We start from the raw sequence: 16427 nt of genomic DNA, 5'->3' as shown, positions 1-16427 counted from the left end.
AAAATCAGAGTATTGTTTAAAGTGTCATATTAGTTACAAAAGGTGTTTTAAAAATATCAATTTTGTAGTATATTCTACTGACTGGAACAGTTTACCTAATATGCGAGTGTAGGCACACTTAACTCATTTATAAAACCCATTGCGCCCTCTACTTAACTACCAATGCTCGCCTACGACTTGGGTAGATATAACGGCTCGGGTAAAATGACGCGTTTTATGCACTTGTACAATCTGCATTGCTTTATTGTCGGCAGGCGGAGCGCGCTGCGTGCGACCCCGCGCGGTTGCAGGTGTTAAAGGTGCGCTGTGAGCGCGTTGTGCATTCCTGCATCGCTACGCTGTTACTGCATCTCACTCAGCACCAGTTCACGGAACTAGAAGGTTAAACCTTTGGATGTAGTACGACAAATTGGCGGTGATAATAGTTTTTCTTTTGAATTTTTAATACTTTGCTAACTGTACTTATGTTATCCAAATCACTGTCATATTCGTACCGTATTTAAAGTCAATCCAATCACTAAAAGTGAACAGAATACGACTCGCAAGATTTAAATAGATAGAGTACCTACTTCCAGTACAGTCAACGTCATAAATAAGTGTTCATTTCGGTACCAGTGATTTGCTTTGTGTGGTGATTTAAGTATGTTATTACGTATTTTGTAGCTCTAAAAGGGGTGGGGGGGATCTTTGCTTACATAATTTTTGATGACCATGTCATCCTCATGGGCGGGATCTGAATAGTGATTACACCAGCAGTAGGTAGGTATTTATTTTTTACTCGTCTATGTTCGAAAGCGAAAAGCATGTCCGGGATTACCTGAAATAATTGTGTTGCTGTGAAGATGAGCATTGGTTGACTTCGAAACGCGTCAGTGTAGTGTGGTGGTGTTGATAGTTATCATGAGGTCGCAGATGAGCAAAGTAATTGTTTTAGTTCATTGTTATTACTTGCCCGCTTTGCTGACTTTTACTTACAAGGGGCAGGGTTTGGTCAAAAATTAAAATTCTGCGTACGTAACACTAGAACGATGCCTGTTTTAAAAATTCGAGTGATTCGTTTGGTGAGTTTATTTGGTGTGTGCAGAGGAGATGCAGCGTGCGGTGTGCTGGTACCTGAGCTGCGACCGGTACTGGGAGGACACGGCGCCGAGCGCGCGCGCCTTCCCCTGGCCGCTGCTGCTCGCGCTCGCCACCGGCCTGGCGCTCGCGCTCTGCATGTGTTACTACATCATCTGGATCGTGTTCGAGTGAGTTCTACGAGTTTCTTGACATGCGAAATGTCGCTAGATGGCGTTAGTATCGAGAGGCCCTTTGAGGCTCCGTTTTCACCGGAGATGACAATGTGTTGCGAGAAATGTGTTTTTCATGAACCAATAGAAACGCTTCACTTACCTACCTAGCCTCGCTCCGTTCAGCTGTTACCACCAGAGATGTGCAACCAACCTGTGACGTACGTATTTGCCAACTAACTATTTATTTAATAATAAGTTGTTTTTGTAAGCAATACGCTAGTTCAACGAAAACTAAGATTTAAAAAGCGAAAAGGGGGATGACTGTAAAAGTAACAAAATTTAGAGTTGAAATAAAAAATACAAAAAGACTCCAAAAACCAATCTTAATTTGATTGAGCAACGCTTAACGACATCTCTTGTCCGGGTGAGCGGTTAGTTCCAATGGAATGCTGAAAGTTTCTCGATGAGGGCTACAGCATAGATGTCGCTAGTGTCGCTGCTTAAGTGACTAAATAAGAAATAAACAAGCTGAGATATGTGGTGCATAGGAGAAATTCGTGTTTGTACCCTGTCCAGTGGTGGTGTATCGGTATAGCACGTGGCACGGAATGCCGAAGACCTTGGTTCGATTCCCAGCGCTGGTCTATTTTTCTGATTTTCTGTGCATCTATGTTTCAGTTTGTATTTTCGATATTGGTTTTACGGGATGACCGTAAAAGTAACAAAATTTGGAGTTGAAATAAAAAATACAAAAAGACTCCAAAAACCAATCTAAATGTGTCACACACGTTGAACACGTTGTACGGCGCGCGGTTTGCAAGTGTTTAAGTGGATCTCCCTTTCTGCCGCAGTTCGGAGGAGGGCAGCGTGGGCGGCAGCGCGAGTGTGTCGATGACGACGCACTCGTCCCCGGCGCGCGAGCGACTCCCGGATGAGGACGAAGACGACCATTACATCTACGTGACCTACCCGCCCGAACTCAAGCGCCGCTTGCTAGAGAGGTACGCGCGCGCCACGCTCGTGCTGCTCACGCCGCTCGTGCGGCAAACGCGCGTTGACTGAGCCAGCGACATTCATTTTATCTAGCTACTGCGAGTGTCGTATCCTCGCTTAACCCCCACCATCTTCGAGTTCGCTGTAGGGCCTACGCTAGCTGGTGGCTTTGTGCGGAGCGGGTGGACGCCTATTGAAAAGTAGTATGAGCAGCGCTAACTGCGAGCGTCGCGTCGCGTGCACCCGTGCCAGCTAGCGTAGGCCCGTAGACTTAGCTCATGAGATGACAATATATCAACATCACATACCACTTAAAAATCAAGCGATGCTGACATGTATTCGGTAAGTGACGTTACCAAGGCGTCGAAAATGTATCTACACAACTGTATAGCACTAACCATAGGTATCATATATTCGACTCGATAGCTGTATAGATAATTATGTTCTCGACTGTACTTGATGTTAGTTATGTTCGATGCTGATGACAGTCTATGTCATCACTCATCTCATCAGCAGCGAAAATAACTTCCCTGGGGCGACAATGTAAGCGCTAGTCGGGATGGTATCAATGTACTAAAAAAACCTAGCGATTTACAATTAATTCTTTTATCACCCTATAAATAAGTATTAAGTAGTTCAGAAATGTCTAATAAATGCACATAATATTTATGTATTTGCACTCTAGTTTTCCAATACGATTAGATGTTTGAACTAATAATGTCGTTTATTGTTTTAGCTGCTACAATAGAACAACTCGCCTCTGAGATCCGACGTGTCCATCTTATTTCGTCGTGCATGCACCTCACATTTTATGTCCGAGCAATTAGATTATTAGTTGTAGATATTCATAGAAATACTCAAGGGCCATACCCAATAGGATGTTGTCGGCATGTTCGAAAAATAAATCGGACGCATTTTATTGTTAGACTTCACTAGCCATTCGTCAAAACACGCGCCGTGAAATATTGTATTTGCCTTTGAGAGATGAAAATCTAGTACGAAATGTACCACTCATAAATAAGTTAAAAAGGGCTTTAAGCTTTTTTTATTATAAATAATTTGGTAGGTACTAGACTAGAGAATAATATCTCATGGCATGTTCTTCCCGTTCATGTCCCGTTTAGTAGGTACAGCCGCTTTTGGCAGTGATGCAAACGCAATGCAATTCAACAATCGCGATTTTTCGAATCGAGAAAATGTATGAACTTGCTCCGTATGACAAAAAAAGCGCGGGTGATCTGACCTAAAAATCTGACTTGCACCCCCCTAGGCCAGAAGCTGGGTACGCCCATGTCTCTAGTCCTTTCTAATCCAAAACATACGGGTTCTTCAGTCACAAACACACACAATATACCTAATATACCTTCCATCCGGAAAAGGGAAGGAGATTTATAATATTATGCTTTAGGAAAATACATACGCGAATAATTAAATTTTGCACGCTTTCGCGGCGACCCTTGCTTAGCGACTCGCACGGGCCGTGGTGGCTTTAAAGTTGTGGCGAAAAAACATTTGCCAGGGGTTAAATATGCGTTCCAATTAATACGATTTAGCGGGTACCCATCCAATAAAATAAATTAGGTATTGTTCCGGTACAGACTATGTAGTAGCTAAAAGCTCTAGTTAGCTCACACAACCTTTTTGACATACCTACCTATTTTCCGTTAACTTTATTTATATACTAATCTCAATGTTAGTAAACAAAAGTAACTACTAAATATATTATAAAATATATTAACTGAATCTCTGAAATATTTCAATTGCCAACAGTGTACCTAAATTAATTTTAGTACACTTTGTATCCATAAAGAAAGACTCGCATTTAATTGACCAAATATGTAACTTTATGTGCGTTGAGTAGTGTTTATCTCAGTAAAAAAAAAAATTATTTATCATTTGGAAGTGCCTCAGGCTGTAGTAATCGTTTAAAGTTGAATAATTTCAGGAATTGTGTGAAGTCAATCTAATATTTTCCTGATTTTTTTATTTGTTATAGGTAGAGATGATATACTTTTTTTAGTTGTATCCTACGTTTAATTTAACTAGATACCTACCCAACTGTAAGTTCAATATGGAAAAAATCAAAAATATTAGTTTTATGTCGGTTGTTAGCGTTATTTATTATTAATTAGATTTTATTATGATTGTAGCAAGGTTAGCATTCAACATCGATTAATAAAGTGCCTTTAAGGCATTGAAGCATTGTTAATCGTCATTTGATGTAGACTGCACTTTGGTTACCTAACGTAAGCTTATTATTAGGTGTGCTAACCGGTTACTTGGCCACGATAGAGTGAGTCGCCTTATCGTCGTACCTACTGAAATAATGTCATAGTACTTTACCTCCCTAGCCGTAAGTTAATTGTAAATGTATAGAACCTGCTGCAAAAATGTAAATAAGCTATATTTTTTCCAATTACTGTAATTAGGATTAAATACTATAAGATTTCGATAACCAGTCCACATTTTAACCTATGGCTTTTTTTACGCTGCGGGCGTCGTGTGGCGTCAACAACGCGGGATCATGAAAGCTGCTCATGATAGCTGCAACGACTTAATCGATAAATATCGATTTGTTTACACTTTACGCCGCGCTCACAGTGTCATAAAGCCTTAAATTATAAAAACTACCAATACCATTACCACTTCATACTTTCTACCATTCTGCCCTAGAGAAGATTCAAGAAATTGCTATATCTACTGAGCTTACATACCTAATTATATTTAATATTCGTCTCTGTTTTCTATAGTTTCATTTGTTATGACATTGGAAAACAGCGGCCTAAGACTGCGTATTATGACACCAGGAAGAAGAATTCCAACTGAAGATTATTTTAGAAGTTCAATCGGAAACCGTCGTAGCTCACAATATTTTAGACTATCGCGGTCATTAGTCATTACTAATTTTATGTATTAAATTCGGGTTTTGTTCCGCGTACCTTGATATTAACGAAGATCGATACTTCGGAACAGTCGCATGCGCCATAAAATAACCACGGGCTCAAATATAACTTGCAACATTTGATCACCGACACACACAAATATCGGGACAGGTGAAAAAGCTTGTGAAAACCGTCTGTGAAGTTTAGCACTTACTAAACTTTCGAATTCGAACTGAACACAACATAGATGGACGTATTACAAATAAATAAATAAACTACACTGGCAGATGGCATCCTTGACGCACAGATTTGAAATATTGTTTCGTATTATTCTGCAGCTTTTTAGCAAAAATAGTAGTGTTTTTTTTAGTTATCTTAATTTAAAACTTAAAATGTCGTAACCAATAAACTATATTAAAATTAAGAACTTTTTGCTATCCCAAGGGCCTTGAATTGGTAACAGACATTAGAGTGAAACTACTTAGATCTGAATAACGACCAAACAACAAGTATTTAGGTGCCCAAACTTTACGGCTCGCTTTTTCATTATCTTATGAAATGCTTTAACGAGACTGAAGTAAAAGCATACATTTTAGGAATTGCACTAAAATTTACACTGGTAACTCATTCTCATTGGATAATTATAAAATTGTAAAAAGTTTGTTAAATAAAAACATAAATCGATTTCAGTGTATTTATTATAAATTATACCCAAATGGCAGTATCAGTAGCAAATAAGACTTATAATATTTACAATAAAATTATACATTTAAACTAGGTATTTCTACCTAATAGGAGTAAGCTGTCATTTTGATCCTCCATAACTTGGGAGCGACTTGGGAGGGAAAAAAGCGACTTATTGGTTTGATCACGTTCCAACATATCCGTATAGGTATACTATACTATACAGTCTAGCTTCTTGTTCGACTTTAATAAAGCACTTCGTGTTAACATTCTATTGCAGACAGTGCCGGTTGAAGGTATGATAGCGGTGTTGCACAGAATATCTGTTGCCACTGATAGATTAATGCGTAAAGGAAGTGTCAATATTCTCCAGCACTGTCTGCAGGGATTGCAAAAGAAAGATTAAATCCAAATTAAAAACTTATTTGGAACTAAACAGTATAAAATTTCAGAAAATTTCAATCGTTGTAGAATTAGAGATGAAAATCAGTTGGATCAACACGTTTTACCTGATTTCAGAAGTAGAAGATTGAGAAGCGTTAAACTGTTGTAGACTGCTATTATATTGTTCATATTTTTATTTAAGTGATCGCCACATAATATAAGGGAAAGTTTTTATGCGGTCATCATATTTGTTCAGTTTTGAATTTGTCCACTCCCACTAGCAGTCGGAAGATCGTACTTATATACAGCACTTAACTATAACCCCACAAATGCGAGAAATGGCAAAGTTGGCTCACGTTGTTACGCGTACTTGACCCCTTTCCAGAATGCGTTGCTGTCGATCAGGCATTTGCAGCCGCAGCCCGTGGGACACGTGTCGTGCTTCTCGAACCTGATAAATAAAAGAAAATGATTCGTATACAAAGAAGAAAAATTATAATAATCTGTAAGCAGTTTGCTTATTCCCAATTCGTTGCTTAAATAGTGCGATGAACGCTCGCCACAAATACACAGACGCTTCGCTACGCTGACGTTGGACAGATACGACAGCATTTTTGTGTCGGTATTAGCGTTTGAAACTTGTGTCGATAATCTGTGGAAATTATGAGTCCAGACGTACAAACAGACGTAGATGAGCTTTTGATTCAGAAAAGTATTTAATATTGGACAGTGTTTAGTTTTCTTCTATGGAAAGACGATGGAGGCTAACTTCCTCACAACGAGTTTCATCATCGAAAAGCTAGGCCTCACTACGGCTAAACCACCGCGCTATTTAGCGTCATGTATGTCTTTATCCGTTCTATGTTTGTTTTATGGCGTTAAATAAATGTATTTTCTTTCTTTCTTTCTTTCTATTAAACTTAAGAGCTGGGCCGCGCTACGGCTAAACCGCCGCGATTTTTAACCGCGTGCTGACTTTATGAATCAAGTAAACTTAAGCTACTGTTACACATTCTAGTTACTAGCACGAAAGCATTCTACTATTGAGCAAATGCTGCCTACTAGCATGTGTGTATGTATATAGGACACGTGCTACGCATGCTTATTTAGTGGCATACTGGTACTTCAGGTACTAGCACGCTTATAAACATGCTAATAAGCATGCTTATAAACGAGCATGTGTAAGGGGGCCTTTAAAGCCACCAGTTTACTTGATTCACAAAGTCACGCGGTTAAAAATCGCGGCGGTTTAGCCGTAGCGCGGCCCAGCTCTTAAGTTTACTTGATTCACAAAGTCACGCGGTTAAAAAACGTGGCGGTTTAGCCGTAGCGCGGCCCAGCTCTTAAGTTTACTTGATTCACAAAGTCACGCGGTTAAAAATCGCGGCGGTTTAGCCGTAGCGCGGCCCTGCTCTTAAGTTTACTTGATTCACAAAGTCACGCGGTTAAAAATCGTGGCGGTTTAGCCGTAGCGCGGCCCAGCTCTTAAGTTTACTTGATTCACAAAGTCACGCGGTTAAAAAACGTGGCGGTTTAGCCGTAGCGCGGCCCAGCTCTTAAGTTTACTTGATTCACAAAGTCACGCGGTTAAAAAACGCGGCGGTTTAGCCGTAGCGCGGCCCAGCTCTTAAGTTTACTTGATTCACAAAGTCACGCGGTTAAAAATCGCGGCGGTTTAGCCGTAGCGCGGCCCAGCTCTTAAGTTTACTTGATTCACAAAGTCACGCGGTTAAAAATCGCGGCGGTTTAGCCGTATAATTTTTTGGTAGAAAACTAGAGTTCAGAAAAATGTGCGGGATACTTGCGCATTAATATGTGCAACATTAAGTTTGTTGGAGATGAGAAGTGCTTTATTGATCACCAAATCCGGCGCATCCGATAGATCGCTCAGGAGTCGAAAGAGCTTGATTCACAAAGTTACGCTGTTAAAAACGCAGACATTTATGCATTATATATATTATTTTTTGGTAGAAAAACTAGTGAGTAACTCAGAAAAATGTGCGGGAATACTCTGCACATTAATATGTGCAACACTGTTGTGTTGTTGGAGATGAGACAGCCGGTGAAATTACTGCAATGAGGATCCCACTTAGATCCGGCGCAACGCGTCTGCAATAGGTGTTCAGATGTTTATGGCGGTGGTGACATCGAAAAGAATTCACTACCGTGGCTAGCGTCAAAAACGTCAGACATGGCAGCGAGGTAATAAAAATTATAAAATATGAATACTTAAAATAAATAAAATAAAATACTAATGCAATAATTATAACTTATTAGGTACATGCAAATGAAGACGCGTGCTCCTTCCATTACTCACCAGCAGCCAGTTACAAAAATATAATACTTATCATCAATTTGAACAGAAAATTTACTAACAACAATTATTTACAGCAAAATAACACGTAAAATAACGTGAGTACATATTATATGAACACAAGTAATAGTAGAGAGAAATAGAATAGAAATTAATAAAGAAAATATAATATCATGGTAAAATGCTGACAACGAAACGCAAGCGAAACATCAAGTTTGACATCGCCTCGATTGACACTGAATCGAGTGACAGCTGACGTCGCTGCGATAATTCACTAGCCTCCCGTCCCAAACGAGATTTATTTTTTTAATTGAAAGGGTATTCTTCTGAGGTGGTCTCATTGTGACCAAGTCAAGATCTGATGATGGGATCCTAGGGAAATCGAGGGCAAACCTCAAATTTTATAGGCACACCTATGGCGATTTTGGCATTTTTAGCATCAAGATGAGCATTTACATTCAGAAAGTATCATTTGGTAACCTGGACCTGATGAAGAAGACCGTGATGACCAATGGAACTCATCAAAGCTAAGTAATGCTCGCTCGTCTATAAACGATCATGATTAATATACCTAGATAAGCGACTAAGAAGAAGCTTTAAGTTAATGATTGTTTCAGACTGATCTGATGCTGAAGCCAGAAGCTAGGCAACGGAACTCTGTTATAAAACAAAGTAACTAAGTCGTGTTTGGGCTTAATGGAATCGTTGTGAGATGTACTTTGGCTACGAATCACTAAAAAGTGAGAAATAAAGAAATTTTTTAACAAAAAAGTAAATCAGACTCCAAAAAATAAAAAAAAATAACAAAAAATGGAACCGACGACAAAACCCTTGAAAATATTTTTCTAGGTACGTACTAGCTCGAAGTCGGTGACTCAGCACGACCCAATAGGAGGGATTGAAACCCATAGTAGTTATGTAAAAGAGGTAGACGACTATATTGTCCCACTCCTGCTGTCTCGTGCTGAGGCACCGACTTCGAGCTAGTACGTACCTAGAAAAATATTTTCAAGGGTTTTGTAGTTGGTTCCATTTTTTGTTATTTTTTGTTAAGTCACGGATGGCCGTTGGGCTCGTAACTTCTCAAATGGAGACCACGGATCGGCAAGCGCAGCGTACGACATCCACCAACGAGATGGACGGATGACCGGACGGACGCCGGTTCACGGTGGATGCAAGCCACTTCCATCTGAAGCAACCGGAGGTCTACAGGGGACGCATATGTCCAACAGTGAACGTCCTATGGCTGAGATGGTGATGATTTATTTAAGTTCCTATATCTATATAATAATGTGTATTAATGTGTAATTGTGTAATAATTGCTTAATAATAATAATAAATTTATTTCAGACCAAGGATCCATATTATTGTTAGTATGGTTTGTGCAACCTTAAAACTAGTGTTAATGGTAAACAATTAATACACGTGACGCAGAAAACAACAACAAACAGAACACACAGATAATTATTATTTATGGGCATGGAGCCCGATCCACCTCCCCAGCACTGGCGAGTCCCAGCGATCAACAACAGCGCGCAGAAGCGTGTTGCGGCTGTCGCGCACGCGCTGTAGCATGGAGGCGCTGCGCGCGCGCATGATGGCGGCAAATCCCGCCGTGTTGGTCTCCAAGAACATCGCGGAAGCGCTGCAATAGCGCGGCAGCCGCAACAACGCTCTATACGCGCTGTTGTATTGAACTCGCAGGTCGCTGTATGCCTTCTGCGTATAGTTTACCCATAGGCTGCATGTATAAAATGACTGGCAGTATGCTTTAAACAGCGTGACTTTTACTGGCACAGAACATTTCGAAAACCTACGGGCCAACATGTTGCATCGGACAGCCAGCGCCCTGCGCTCCCTCTCAATATCAGTGTTGTCCCTTTGATCAGCAGTGACCCAATGACCCAAATATTTGAACTTATCCACTCTTTTTAATTTTACACCAGTAAGTAAAAAATCAGGAGCATCAGTATAACGGATGTTATCTGGTTTGAACATCATAAACTCACTCTTTTGAGCGTTGTACTTAAGTCCATTGGTCACCGCATAGGACTCGCAAATACTGAGCAGTTTCTTTAGAGCTCCGCTTGAGGGGCTCAGCAGCACCATGTCGTCTGCGTAACTAATATTATTTACACAGACTCCATTAATATGGCAACCGATACCGGTGCCACTGAGCTCCTCAATCAGCGCGTCAACGTACAGGTTGAAGAGCGTGGGAGAAGTCAGCCCCCCCTGTCTCACCCCGCACTCCAACCTGTACTCATCCGAGAAAGTGCGTGCCCATCTCACACAATTGTTTTGACTACCATACCAGTGCATAAACAAGGATGTTATTTCTCCAGGTACGCTTGTTTCATTTTTTAATTTCTTCCAAAGCACGTCATAGGCAACAAGATCAAAGGCTTTTGACAAGTCAAGGAAAACAGCGTACACTGGCGTTTTCCTACTGGTGTAGTACTTCACCGTCTCCTTGAGACACAGGACAGCACTTTCACAAGAAAGATTCGGTCTAAAGCCAAATTGCGCATCGTTAAGTTTAATATGCTTATCCAAATACTTACCAAGGAGACTGTCAAGCACCTTGGCAATGACCGTGGCTAGAGATATCGGTCTATAATTATTAACATCTGAAGAATCAGCGGTTTTATTCTTAATTATAGGAACCACATAGTACGCATCAAGTTTTCAGGTAGGTATGAGTGCTTAGACACAAATATAAGCTTTGCTTAATTTGCTTAATTATCTAATATCTTTAAAGGAGCAATTTTCGTATATACATATATATATTTTGGGGATCTCGGAAACGGCTTCAACGATTTCGATGATGAAGGGGTTTTCTTGGATGAAAAATCGATCTAGATTGGTCTTATCTCTGGGGAAACGCTTGTTATCAAGTTTTAGCCCGAGCATAGCGCGGTCGTCCAGGTACTAATACCTTTAAACGAGCAATTCTATATATATATTTCGGGGATCTCGGAAACGGCTCCAACGATTACGATGAAATTTGGTTTGTAGGGGTTAGCTGGAGCAAAGCTCGGTCGCCCAGGTACTTATTATTATAACGTTACCAGTTGAGCATGTGCCTGGCGTGTCCGGCGTGTCCGCAGTAGGCGCAGGCGGCGGCGAGGCCGCGCACGCCGAGGGCGCACACGGCGCAGCGCAGCGCCAGGCGGCGGCACGGCGCGCACGCCGCCGCGCGCGTCGCGCGCCCGCAGTACGCGCACAGCGCGCCCAGCTCCGGCCCCACGTGCGCGCTGCTCTGCTTGTTCACTACCAGCTTCATCACCTGTTTATTTATTCAATGAAATTACAGTAAAACTAAGTTAAGCACTAAAGCTTAGACCACACGTCAAAGTCAAATTCAAAATATCTTAATTCAATTTAAGCTATAACAAGCGCTTCAATGACAAAAAAAACTACCACCGGTTCGGAAAAACCTCTGTTGAGAAGAATTCGACAAGAAACTCAACGAATTATACGATTATACGTACTATCGAACCAACTGAATCGTGACCCACTGTGGAACCTTTTCTTAGGAAAAGTCATAGTGATATCACATTGCTTGACACTTATGCAAACGCTCTACGGTGGATCAGGAATCAAATGGTGCGACTGTATATAAAAACAAGTAACACAAGCAGAAAAACAATAAAACATTAATGAACAAATAAAGGCCGTTCATCGATCATCACACAAAACCTCGAACATTCGTCTCTTTCCCTGCCCATCTGCGTGCAAGCACACATATGACACGGTCTAAAGGACGTCTTTATCAGTATCGTGGACCAAAATTTTTCATAGGCATAGGGAGAAGCGTGCGTTAGATGTGTTTTCGGAGGCAATCCCTTGCAGTAAACATTAACAGCATAAATGTATGCTTCCACATCATCATCATGTATGTTTGCTTTTTCCGTTGAGTTTCTTGTAGCTTTGCAATGGCAAAGGTTGCGTACATACGCATACTGGTCATCATCACTGACGTCAAAAAAATGTTTTGCCGTGCCGTGTTTACCCTTTGAAAACCGTCTTCTTGCTGTTTAGGAAAGGATGTTTGTAGCAATTTCTATTTTTTATGTTTTATACTGCTCTCCTGTTAGGATACATTGAACAGACAAAACAACTAAATCAATCTCGAGTAGAATAAATAATGTTCTCAACTTCAGATGTTGATTATACATGGCGTAACCATCTCGTTACACTTGCTTACTTAGGCATGTTACTGTGGCCAAACAGAAGCTATTTACAATAAAACATAACATGTAATTCACAAGTAAAGTCACCAGTACAAATATCTGACCCAACAAAGAAAAAAAAAAGGTTACATAAGAAGTTTATCTAACCTCAGTCCTCTTGTACAGCAGCTGCCACCGGTGCAATATATCGGCATAAACGCGCTTAAAGCAGTGGTATTGGTGTCCAGTGGCGTCGTCCAGAACGCAGTCCTCGGGTTCCGGGCGCTCCGCGGCCAGCGGGTCGGCCTCCGAGCACGAGCTGCTGCGGACCGTCGTCCAGCCGTCTGCGATCTCGCTAAACTGGTTCACCGTGCTGTACGGAGATGTGCCGTTGCTCTGGAACCCATTTCATGCATTAAACGACCATCTTTTTTTTACATCAACACAGTTAAGTGGTGGTCATATAATTAGAAACACTTAGTTCAAGCAATACTTTAAGAGCATTTTTTGTGTGACATCAAAGAATATTTAATACTTGTTAGTACTTAAACAGCTCTAGCTTCAAAATTAAGTAACATTATTTAACACTCAATGGAAATTAAAAAAGAAAACTCGGTACATAACAATTATCAATTTCTTAACCCTTTGACCATTATTTTTTTAAAGCAATGAATCGAGAACTTTAACGATACGCACAGCATGAATGATTTTTTTTATGATTTTTGAGCAGAGAAATGTATATATTATTGCAGGGTTTCCGAATTATGAGACGGCAATATGTTTGCCGCTATCAGCCAAGGGCATTAAGTGACAAGACCGTCATGTCAGTTTGCCGGGGAACTACGGGTGGCACGACGTATCTAAAATAAATAAATTAAAAACCAATAGATGATAAGAAATAATTAAAACCTTTATTTAACTTAAAACTGAATTCTTTCAAATAAATAACCGGGCAAGAGCATATCGGGCCATTTGAAGTATTGAATTAAGCTATTGCTCCATATATAAATCAATAACATTGTAGCCTAACCCCCTTTCCTTTAATAAACACCAGACACTTAACGGATAGTGGCAAATATATTGCCGTCTTCATTTTTTAAAATTATCAAATAACAGATTTTTTTTCTTTAAACTTTATATCGCCAATCTTGTCTCTGAAAGTAGAGATTGTGATTCGGACAAAATTTTTATTTACAAACATTTTTGTTCAATTGTAAGGAATAGTTAAAAATCTAAGTTCAGGCCTAAGAATCATCATTTAACATGGGTTGGAATAACGTTTATCTGCTATTCTTTTTTTCCGTAAATTGGTACGAGTATGTTCTCTTATGCGACCAAAAGTTATATTAACTAACAACACGTTCATTGAGAAAAAAATAAAATATCTGATCGTATGACGGCAAATATCTTGCCGTTACCCACTAAAGGGGTTAACACTGGCGGCTTGAACAACTAATTATGGTCTGTCCAGAATTCGAGATACTAAAATGACGTTTCATGTGTTACCTGTTTTTTGCGTCTCATAAATAGTGATGTGCCGCAACCGGTTATTACCGAAAGATTTTGTAGGTACCTATGTATGTATGTCGTAAAATATTAAGATATGAACGGATCCGTGATGTACTAAAATGTAGGGCACTTAGGACATTCTAGAAAAGGTAAAATAGGTCTAATAAAAAATGCGACCGTTTTCGAGATATTTCGACTTTTTATAGATTTTGATGTTTAAGTTTCAATTTCATTCTAAGTAAGTTTTACATTAACTAAATAATATGAGAATAATGAATATTTGATTTATTATTCTATGATATGAATATCTAAATAAAAACATGAGAAAACGCACTGATCACATCCGATGACAATACGAGTAAAGTAACGAAAATCGGTTGAATACCACTTGAATACGAAAAACATGAACAATGACGTTGTGTGATGATATCTGAGGGCCTACTCCGGAATTCGAAAATCAAAGTTCGTACCGTAACGTCCTCTCACTTACGTATTAAATTAATAGTAGTAGGTCATAAGGACGGAACGACACGAACTTCGATTTTCGAATTTCGTAGTAGCCCTGCTGGCCTAACTACGAAATGCAAAACTCGAACTTCGTATGTTGCCGTCCGCTGACGCTTATCTCATTCAATACGCGAGTGAAAGGGACGGTGCCATACGAACTTCGTTTTTGTAGTTTTGTAGTAGCCCCTCTGTATTATTTTTTGATTGATTGATTGATTGATTAAAACTTTATTTTCACCATAACACAAAAACACAATATCGAACTATACATAGGTAGGTATTAATAAAGTTTAAGATTAACCTAATAAAGTTAGCTAAACTGAAAAACAAAAAATAAAACAAACATCTTAAAATATGTGCATTAGTGGATACCATGTGCTATGGAAAAAAAGGCGCTGACTCAGCATAAAACTGCGGGTGACCGCAGCGCTGGTATTCTGCCAGAACCTTAGAGAGAGATCTGTGGAAATGGTTTATATGCCAAAGTATAAAAGTTTCAAAAAGAAATAAGAAAAAATAGATATAATTTATGATTAAAGTCCAATAAGTGAATAACAAATAAAATACTGAATTAAACAATGCACCTACTGCAATGCTTAATTGTATAATGCCAAAAATAAATGCGAAAGTTTGTAAGTCAGTTTGTTTATTACGTCATCACGTCCAAGCACTGAACCGATTTAGATGAAATTCGGTATACAGATATTTTGAGTCCTGGGAAGGATAAGATAGTTTTTATCCCAAAAAAACTGCACAGCACCCGCGGGATATCGATAAACGAAATTCCACACAGACGGAGTCGCAGGCAACATGCACACAGTAAGGGAACATTTTAGGGCTGTTGAATCTTTTGTAAATTTAATAAATGCAAGCGATATTTTGTTTTAAAAGATTTTTTTGACTTGAGTTCACGAAGCGGCGGAGGTATATTATTCCAACACTTTGTGCTGAATATCTAAAACTTCCCCTAAATGCGGCCGACCCATGAGGAGGCATTGCCAATACACCGCACGAGAGGGCCTTAACGTCACAGAGCCTTCTCTGCCCGACCAAGTGAATTTTTTGAAGAGGTAGCTTGGAGTTTTAGTATTGACAATGTCAAACAAAAGACAGGCCAACATAAGCTCCTGTCTACCCGAAACTCTAAGCCAGTTTGCACTGTTAATAAATGGGGAAACATGGAAACGCGGAGGTATCTTAAGCAGTACCTAGCACATGCATTCTGTACCCTTTGAAGGAGACGCCTCGAACGTGCCAGGAGGCAGGGTCCAAAAGCAGTTAGACAGTAATTCAATTTAGATAGTACAAGGGCTTCACAAAGTCTAACACGCACGTTCACACTCAATAAGTCACGCACATTGTATAAGATTTCAAGCGATAAAAAGAGTTGCGAGCTATTTCTACGACGTGTTTCTCAAAACGTAAATTACTGTCCAACAACAACCAAGATTACGTGCTTCCTCAGCACGGTCAACCTCAACACCATTTATTACAATCCTAGGTCCGCACGCCAAGACCCTGCTGACCTGACCTGAGGAACCGAGTATCATGTATTTTGATTTTGACGGATTCAAAACCAGAGAATTACGCAAGACCACTCAAAGATACTCTGAAGATCTGCATTAATCTTGGAAACAGCAGCGTCCAAATCACGTGGATGGAAAGATAAATAAATTTGCAGATCATCAGCGTACAAGTGATACTTGCAATGCCTGATACATTGAGTGATGTCCGAGCTATACAAAAT

The 16427-nt window shown here is 39.9% G+C and overlaps 3 protein-coding genes across 4 annotated transcripts in view; 2 read left to right on the top strand and 1 right to left on the bottom strand.

Annotated features, from left to right (window-relative positions):
• The window catches only part of VGlut (Vesicular glutamate transporter), a 214878-nt gene that overhangs the window by 81766 nt on the left and 116685 nt on the right, over positions 1–16427 (top strand). The window lies entirely within an intron of this gene.
• On the top strand, positions 255–5792 carry LOC141431881 (uncharacterized; the record flags this gene model as incomplete). Its single annotated transcript, XM_074093162.1, is given in 4 exon segments — positions 255–381; positions 1085–1247; positions 2084–2233; positions 2962–5792. Coding segments are annotated over 4 exon segments (468 nt in total), but the record flags the coding sequence as incomplete, so codon positions are not given.
• The window catches only part of LOC141431680 (GATOR2 complex protein WDR59-like), a 20939-nt gene continuing 10299 nt past the window's right edge, over positions 5788–16427 (bottom strand). The window contains exons 2-4 of the mRNA XM_074092859.1: positions 12833–13060; positions 11561–11778; positions 5788–6626 (exon numbers count right to left, since the gene is read on the bottom strand). Of these exons, the coding sequence (XP_073948960.1) occupies positions 6536–6626; positions 11561–11778; positions 12833–13060 (537 nt within the window). The 3' untranslated portion in view covers positions 5788–6535. The remainder of the gene's footprint in view (positions 6627–11560; positions 11779–12832; positions 13061–16427) is intronic.

The sequence above is a fragment of the Choristoneura fumiferana genome, chromosome 10 (genome assembly GCF_025370935.1).
Source record: "Choristoneura fumiferana chromosome 10, NRCan_CFum_1, whole genome shotgun sequence".
Taxonomy (NCBI): domain Eukaryota; kingdom Metazoa; phylum Arthropoda; class Insecta; order Lepidoptera; family Tortricidae; genus Choristoneura; species Choristoneura fumiferana.
The sequence above is the reverse complement of the archived record's forward strand: the minus strand, read 5'-3'. Positions and strand labels throughout refer to the sequence as shown.